This window comes from Rhodamnia argentea, chromosome 3 (genome assembly GCF_020921035.1).
Source record: "Rhodamnia argentea isolate NSW1041297 chromosome 3, ASM2092103v1, whole genome shotgun sequence".
Classification (NCBI taxonomy): Eukaryota; Viridiplantae; Streptophyta; class Magnoliopsida; order Myrtales; family Myrtaceae; genus Rhodamnia; species Rhodamnia argentea.
In genome coordinates this window covers 1,592,378-1,601,084 of record NC_063152.1, presented here as the reverse complement: position 1 = coordinate 1,601,084, position 8,707 = coordinate 1,592,378, and the positions used below count along the sequence as shown (strand labels likewise).

General features: G+C 39.9%; 2 protein-coding genes across 2 annotated transcripts; both read right to left on the bottom strand.

The window, feature by feature from the left end:
• Positions 1-1,438: 1,438 nt before the first annotated feature.
• LOC115732150 lies at positions 1,439-3,527 on the bottom strand. The gene is made up of 3 exons (XM_048276618.1): positions 2,954-3,527; positions 1,670-1,898; positions 1,439-1,601 (listed from the first exon to the last, which is right to left on the bottom strand). The coding sequence occupies exons 1-2, from the start codon at positions 3,443-3,445 to the stop codon at positions 1,731-1,733; spliced, it is 660 nt and encodes a 219-aa protein (XP_048132575.1). The 5' UTR covers positions 3,446-3,527; the 3' UTR covers positions 1,439-1,601; positions 1,670-1,730.
• A 3,013-nt stretch (positions 3,528-6,540) lies between these two features.
• Positions 6,541-7,199, bottom strand: LOC115732149 (agamous-like MADS-box protein AGL62). The gene has a single exon (XM_030662811.2). It carries the CDS (start codon positions 7,197-7,199, stop codon positions 6,645-6,647), a length of 555 nt encoding a protein of 184 aa, XP_030518671.1. The 3' UTR covers positions 6,541-6,644.
• Between the last annotated feature and the right edge of the window lie 1,508 nt (positions 7,200-8,707).

Below are 8,707 nucleotides of genomic sequence, written 5' to 3'. Positions count from 1 at the left end.
GGATGTAAAACATTGAACTTTGTACGATATACATCATGGATGATTTAGAAAGAAAGAAAACGCAGCCAATCACGAGTATTTACAAAAATAAATTAACATGTAATAATGCTAAATTTTGGGACACGTGACATGTCTAAAATAAACAAACAAATGTTCACACCAAACGATTACATTTTTGTAGATCGAGATGGAAAGGGTTACCTTCTATTCCACAAAATCTTACTCACGTACACGTTATGGCTTCCTTCAAGATCTCGGAGTTGGAAGAACGTGGCTATCGTCGAAAAAAGGCAAGCAGTGGCGTTGTTGGATGGCGAGAGGCGAAGTACGTGCCGGGACTCGTCGAAGATGATGCTCGTCTAAAACTCTTTTCTTCACTCTCAAATTTTCTCTTACGATTTTTCTCAAGAACTCTCTTTTTTCCTCTCTAAAGAATTTCTCTCACAAATTCTCTCAATTCTCTTCCACTCTAAAACTCTCTCAATTCTCTTTCACTCCCTCCTCCAATTCTCAAGAACTCTCCCCCCTTTTATAGCCAAATTTCTCCATCATCTTCCCTTCTTCATCTTCTCTTCATCATCTTCTCTTCATCACCTTCCCTTCATCATATTCATCTTCTCTTCTTCATCTTCCCTTCACCATCTTCCTTTCATTATCTTCTCTTCTTTATCTTCTCTTCATCACCTTCCCTTCATCATCTTCCCTTCATCATCTTCCCTTCTTCATCTTCTCTTGGTATTTGCAATGCAGTCCCCGAAGTTTCAAGTATTTGCAATACGATCCCCGAAGTTTTAAGTATTTGCAACACAGTCCCCGAAGTTTCAAATCTTCTCGGTATATTTTTCCATCCCGTGCCTAGTCTAGACGCATGCTAAATTAAGTGTTCTGCTTGCCCAATTATATGCCAATGCAATGTACGCTAAAAATAAATATATGAGATGATTTTTTATAATTTTTATGCAAAAAATAGATTAGTCAAAATTTAGGCGTCAACAGAGGGATAGAAGAAAAAGATACATGCATGAACTTTGGAAAGAACCAGGCGTTTTAAGAGGGAGAAGAGCGGTATCTCCATGTCCACCTCTGGTAGCGGCTAGATTCGACAGTGACTTAAAAAGAAAATTCCTGTTAAACTCTTATCACTATAATTACCTTCCAAAGTTATCATGTCAGTCTTTACAAAAGATCTAAAAAGAAGGGTATAGTTCATCAACATAGGACGCCAATGACTTATACCAATTAATAGTAGAGATGTGCGCAAGATAACTGAGTTCTTGAGTGCAATGTGTCCAGTTTAAACAGTCCATCATTACACAGATCGTTCAAGTAAACGAATGACCTCAATAGACGCAACCCTCCAATGCAACTACAAAACATAAGAAGTTTAATCCTATTGTCACATCAAGGTGATCGTAACTGTTCAATCTTCAACACCAAAGAAATTGAAAACTATCCCATTAAAGACAAAGAATTACATCTTTACAAGTGAGAACTATTCACTGCTCTCCACCACAGAAAAGATGCTGAAGAAACCCCAAACAATAACAGGATGACTAAGACGACACCTAGCAATCGGAGTTCTCTACTTCTCTATGTTCCTCCTAAACTCCCACCATAATTCTGCAAAAATGCTTTCGAAATGTTCAACTCCTTGTGTGATATGGTCCACAGACATAGTGCTTACCCAGTGACCTTCAGCTTGGTTCCAAATACAAGTCCTGGGCGATGTTCTAGAGATCATGGCCATGATCAGGTGACGAGGAATATTCAGAAGTAAGATCCTTCAAAATTTGGATTAGTCCTTTCAAGTCATTACTTCCCAATTCCAGACAATCCCTCAGGAAATTACCATCCACCACTTCCTTTTGCATGGTCTCTACCACCTCCCTCAGTGGACCCTGCAAAGATCCGGAGAGCATCGTCATGATAAGAAAGGAACAAATTTGCATTATAGCCTTCACTCACAAATGTATTTACACTAATATTAGAAAGTACTTTTAGCCTTTTTTTCACCTGTTTGGCTTAGCACATCTGGTCTCTGTTTCTCATGACCAACATGGCCAAATACATGAGATGTTTGTTCTATTAAACCAATGCAGCTTCATCTTTCTTTTTAAAATTTTTGTTTCGAGTAAGTTCAACAATCAACTGATATAAAAGCTAATATGCTCAATTTAATTTCTCAACAATGATCAGTCAAATTCATGTTTAAAAAAGTGTATTTCATTGAGGAAATCGTTTTCATGTGAACAAGTTACAAAAAAAGATGACATGACTGATCTTCATCTTACTCCTCCCAAACAGAGTTATTGCCCCAGTATTAAACCGGGAAGTTGAGAAGAAGATGCCTATCCACTTGTGACTTTCACAGCTATCCTTTAGGACGGGCAACCTCACTATGTATCCCATTTCCGGTACAGTAAGTGATTCAGCTTTTGGGTGTTAATAATTTTTCCGTTTGGAATGTCAATTGCAAGGTGAGTCGCCATCGGAATGTGACACTTCAAGTCGGTTCTCTATGTACGGTATTAATGGCTATCTTTCTCTAGAGTAGATAAATCATTCAGTCCATGGTCAATCTCTAGTCCTGACGATTGTACCTCCTGTTGAAAGAAGATCCAAAGAATTCCTTTCATCAGCTTCATTTTCCTCACTCACCTAAAAATCTTTCCAACCTTAGGCAAAATGTATGAAGCTTGGTCAGACCTCGTACAGAATTCTTTTCTTCACCCCTTTGGGATCATGTTAAAAAAATAACCCACCACTACAAAATCATGATTCTGAATGAAATATAATCGCATAATGTCTCTACTACGGCTAACAACAATCATCTGCAATGAATTTGACCAGCACATGGAAGGTGACATACTTTCTCCGAACGGTCATCAATCAGTATACCGTTTCCCATCAAATTTACAGAAAAATTGAGCAAGAAAAAAAAATAACATCGTACCGATTTGCTGAACACTCTGAGAAGCCTCACGAAGACCGACTTCGAGACCCGCAGGGCGTTCCCGTAATTCCTCCCAATCCACCTCGCCCTATCCGCCGCCGACTCCGCCCTCGCGAAATCCCCCACCAGACTCAGCAGCTCGCTCAGCTCCGGGACGGCGCCGTACATCTCACGGTACTCGAGGTCCCTCCAGCCCCACGCGTAGTTGCGGGCGTAGTCCCACCCCACCGACCACGCCGACCGCCAGAACCCGAGCCCCAGCCACCGACCGGGCCGTAGCCTCTGGGAGATGGCCCTGGCGCGGTCAGCTCCGGCGACGTCGCCGCGGGAGGCGCGGAGGTTGGCGACGCGGGCGGCGAGGGAGTGGGCGAGGGAGAAGAGGGTTTTGTACTGAGAGTAGGAGAGGGAGTGGGTCGGCGAAGGCGCGGTGGCCAAGAGGAGGAGGAAGAAGAAGGATCGGAGTTGCTGGGGTGCGAATGTGACGGTCGCCATTTCGGCAGGAACGGACAACTTGGTCCGACTCGGAATGAATTGTACGGCTTTCGTTATTCAACGTTGGTTGCTTTTGAAGACGTTTTTGGGCCCCTGGAAAAATAAGAAATGTTTAATTAAAAATATTGGCTTTGGCAAAACTAAAAGTTTAATATAACAATTTTTTCTTTAAATTTATCCTCATTAAAGTTTCTATTTTTCCTTTTTTTCTTTGATCGGATATTTTCCTATTTTGTGAGCGTTATTATTGTTCATCTTCTCTGTGCGAGAGGCGGGCCTAACAAGGCCAAATCTAACTACAAAGAGAGATAACCGTTGTGTGAGCTCATGCCAACCAGACGAAGGTAGCCCATTGTCCCAGCAATCGCTTGGTTCATGAGACCTCGGGTCTCATCGCCTAGGGTCACGTGACCCTTGCGACGTAGGTGGAATTGCTTCCTGGACATTTTACCTTAAGGCGATGCAATTAATCGTATTGTGGCTTCATGAGTAATGGCATTTACAATATTTCTTGTTTGCCAATTCTTCTTTGCCCGGTATAGTCCGGCCTTTACTCATTTTTATCTAGCCATAAGCTAGAAGTAAATAAAAAAAAATCTCCTCCATTTTATTCCCGTCAAATGAATAATACTTAGTGTCTTTTTGTCCGGGTCGAAAAATAAGGTTCAAACTAGAGGTGGCCAAATGGACCCGTGGGCCCGGAACCCGCCTGTTGACCAGTCCAGAACCGGCCCGTTGACCGGGCCCACGGTTCCAACCCGGAACCGAAACCGGCCCTCAAGGGCCGATTCCGGTTTGTAAATTATTCGAACCGGTTCCGATCCATTTTAAAAAAAAAAAAAAAAAAAAAGGAGGCAGCCGGGTGAAAAGAGCAATTGGGCCTTGGACCTGGAACCGGAACCGGCCACGTCTAGTTCAAACCATTAAACCTAACCGTTTTGGGGTTGGTTTGGTTCAAGAGTACTTTCTTAAAAAGACGGTTCACCAAATCAACATCTTGTTTTCATTTGATCTTCATCTATGGGAAGTATCGATGATCTGGAGTGGCTTTTTTCTCTGATCCCGTGGACAATCGAAGGGATTTCGAGATGACACCACTTTTGATTTACAGAACCCAAATTAGGGTACTAAAATGTTCCAACACACAACTACTCCAAATCAATTTAAGATAAGTTTATCGAACTACTCCCGCTCTTTTGTTACATTTGTCATATGCTTTGAGAGTCTAATTTCGAGTTAAACATTTGCATATGAAAATGTGTTCGATACATGAAGCACGAGAAAAAAAAGTACATATAGCAGTAGCTACTCATGGGGCCAAACCTAAACTACCAATGAAAAAAATGTATGTTTAAATCGTAAAAGCCCTTTAGTGTCCAGAGAGCACTGCGGGGCCCACGTGCTTTCCTGTTGTTGAAAACTATGAATCACACCCCAACAATTTTCGTATCTCTTGAGCAATTGGGAGCCGTTTTGTAATGGGAATTTGTCACAAAGGAATTATTTCTCAAACTCGAAATCTGTCCTCCAAGGGACGCCAAACGCCTCTCCTCGAGTCCGTTGGTTGATTGACCTTCACAAGCTCTGTCGATAGTCCTCCATTCTCACCTTCCCATCTGGTTGAGCTCTTCATGAAGCTGCTTCCTACCATCACCCCATGGCTTTTCTCTTCAGCTAGCCGCTTCGAGACTTTGCCTGGCGCCTTCTCAGCTTCTACTTTATTAACAAGCTCATCAATCCGGACTTTACAGTGGGACTCAACCAACGCATGGGACCGATCACTAGGCCGTGATCGAAAGAAAAGGGTTTTCTGCAAGGGAGAGTACTACTACTCTCACGTATTTTCATAGATACTAGATATATATACTTGGAAAATGTAAGGAGCGTGCCGTTCTCATGTTTTATTAGTTTCATCTCAATTATTTGATGCCACTTATTCTGCGTTCCTGTCATAATCAAAGAAAGTATATCTAAGACAAAACCAATCATGTAAAGTTGTGGTATTGGTTCATGCATGAATAATAGAGAGGAAGTGCACGTATTTATGCACGGATATAAGTTGGGGTATAATTTCTTTTGGCTGTGCTTTCGTAAGATGGATAGAATAGAGTGAAAATTGTTCCAAAAAGTCGTTATCCTATTATATAATGGTCAATTTAGTCATAAATTTTTCAATTGTGCCAATTTAATCCTAAACCTTTCAAATGTACCAATTTAGTCCTAAACGTTTTGACGATTTGTCAATTTAGTCCTAAACCTTTCAATCGTGTCAATTTTATCCTCTATATTTGGAAGTTTTGCCAACTTTGTCCTAAACCTATATTGGAAGAAATGACTACATTTATAGATTATTAAAAGGTTTAGGATTACATCAGCAAATTGTCAAAAGATTTAGGACTAAATTGGCACAAGTGAAAGGTTTATGACTGAATCGATAAATTTTCAAAATGTTTATGATTATATTGACACAATTGAAAGGTTTAGGAATGAATAGACGGTCGTGCAATACGTTTAAGACTTTTTGGAAAGTTATCCCATGGAACACTTATTAAGACATAATGCGGAAAACTGTAGAGTACATATATATAATTTTTTATTTTATTTTTAGCACGTTTTCCATGCAATTGTCTATTCAATCTTGTTCATTAGTTCTTCCATTAAATATCATTAGGTTTAGAATAAAGGAATTACGTAATTAATTTAAGTTCAATCTACAATAAAATTCCTACTTAGTACTAGATAGTGAGTGCGATATTTACTTACTCAACGGCTCTTTGGAGATGTTTTAGTTACCAAATAAATTTGTTTTCATCAAAGCAAGTCATATGCTAACACAAAGCAATATATAAGTCCTTCAACGGGATTTCTTCAATGATATTTGACAATTCATTTAAGCACCGTAACTAGTAAATTACGATATAAAAGTATAACTTGGAGAGGAAAGATTGGCAGGGTATGATCTTTCGATATGGTAGTAAATTTGTATAAAGGGGGTACGATCGGCATTAGCGTACGAAATGTGTTTAAGACATGAAACACCATGGTGTAATCTCTTTTCTATGAAGATACCAATCAAAAAAGTGAAAAAGCACATATGACAAAAAAAGATTAAGATTATCGGTCAATCTTTTCCATCCTTGTTTCCATATCAGGGGGGAGATTTGGAGAAGAACTATAATGCACATTTGTTGCAAAAGGATTATTTTTCTAACTTCTGTCCTTCAATGGATGCACATGGCTCTCCTCGAATCCGTTGATCGATTGACTTCTGCAGGGTCCGCCGGAGGTCCTCCATTCGCGCCTTCATTTGGTAGAGCTCTTCCCGGTTGAGCTCTTCTATGGGAGCTTCCCACCATGCCGCGTCGCGTTTTCCTTCGGTCAGCCGCTTTAGCACTTCGTTTCGTGCCTGCTCAGCTTGGATTTGATTAATGAGCTCTTCCTGTCGTTGGTTGAGCTCATTAAGCCGGACTCGACGGTAGGACTCAACCAAGGCGTGAGACCTATCGTTGGGCGGAGGGTTTCGGTTGAGGAACCAATTGGCGACCGCATCAATCGACGGATGAGCAAAAGAAAAGGGTTTTCCGGCGGGAGAGAACACTGCTACTCCTACCTGAGCCCCACAGAGGGTTACAAGCTCATTTGATTTTTTGTAGATTCCAGATCTACGCTTTGAGAATGTAATAAGCCTATCATTCTCATTTTCGATTCGTTTCATGTCAATTCTTTGACGCCCCCTTGTCTGTCTTCCTGCCATAATCAAATAAAGTAATCTAGGACAATAGCGAGCAAGTAAAGTTGTGATATTGGCTAATGCAGATATAATAGAGAGAAAATGAACGTATTTATATGCGTATATGGATGTCAGATTTAGAATGAGTCGTTATGGGATAATCTCTTCCAGTTGTCACCTTCCTAAGATGATACGATTAGAAGGTTATTTATAATTTTGGATATGTTTTTCCTAATCATGATTTACATACTGATTAGTAATACAATGTATATGAACATAAAGATTACTATGTTATAGTACGAGAAAGTAGATTTTCTTTTCCTATTTTAGCATGCTTTCCGCGCAATTTCCTTGGGTAGTCAATGTTATTCCTCATTTCGTCAATTCATATTTCACGTAGTTTAAAACGGACGAAATCATGCAACTGATTTCGGCAGCTTTTGAAAATTAAAGCCCATTGAAAGGAAAGTTAAATCTAGAGTAGGATTTTTACTTAGTAATAGATCCAAGTTTAACGTGACTTGCTCAACAGCTCTTCGAAAAATGGATATATGTGTGACTACGTAGTACTCTCACAGTCAAAGATAGTTGGATGATCATATTATAACATAAAGCAATATAATGTACTTTAATTTGATCTCTTCAATGATAGGTGAAAATTGATTTAAGCACCGTCAATTAAATTTTTTGATCACATATTCGGGCTCGTCTCATCGAGATGAGCGTTTCGGTGGGTGTCAAGCCTTCATCAAAGGTCGCACGCGCAGCCTAAAGATGCAGTGGAGGTGGCACGTGTACCCACGCGCGACATGCGCCGACGGAAGGTGCTGATACATAAATTTTGACTCTCTTTGTTAGTCATTTATTTTGCATAAAAAATCAAGGACTAACTTTAGTCCCTACCAAAAATAGTTAAATCAGTTTTCATATAAATTTTAGCATTGATACATTACACTTGCATTTAACTAGACCGGTGTGGAAATTAGAGCGAAATCGACACGTGGCGGATCAAGAGCCCACAAGGAACAATTCGGCCATGGCATAACGAGTGCCGAAAAAATTGAAGAGTCCATATGGCTTATTTTGAGCTTAATTCAACCCTCTCAAATTAAATTAAAAAGAAAAAAAGGCTTTTAATTTAATGTCTATTAACCAATTGAAGCCTAACTAAGCCCGTCAAAGCGCGTATAAGCCTACAATTAAAAGCAGATTTCGTCTAGCCCATCCATTGGGGCTTAGCCGAAAATTCCAATTAGTTTAAAGTCTCAATTTGTGCAATTTGGCCCTTCAGGACTTAATTCAAACAGGCTTGTCCATATTCTGAAAATTAATTGACTTTATCTTTGCCTTTTAACCACTAAGTATTATTTGATCCACTTCGATTAGGAAGATTCATATTCTTTTCAAATTAAATCAAAATAGGATATATTTGATGAAATAGGGTGTGTGGCCACCGTTTCGATTGTTGGATTGAATTGGTTCAACCCAATTTGAACTGATTTGAATCGACCGACTGGCCGGCAATGTTCCGA

What these genes read in the sequence shown, in the direction of transcription:
- LOC115732150 (XM_048276618.1), bottom strand. Translation starts at nt 3,445, where the DNA reads ATGGCGACCGTCACATTCGCACCCCAGCAACTCCGATCCTTCTTCTTC. An exon ending in TCAGAGTGTTCAGCAAATCG is followed by an intron (nt 1,899 to 2,953) that starts GTACGATGTTAT and finishes GGATCTTTGCAG; the next exon opens with GGTCCACTGAGGGAGGTGGT.
- LOC115732149 (XM_030662811.2), bottom strand. Translation starts at nt 7,199, where the DNA reads ATGGCAGGAAGACAGACAAGGGGGCGTCAAAGAATTGACATGAAACGA.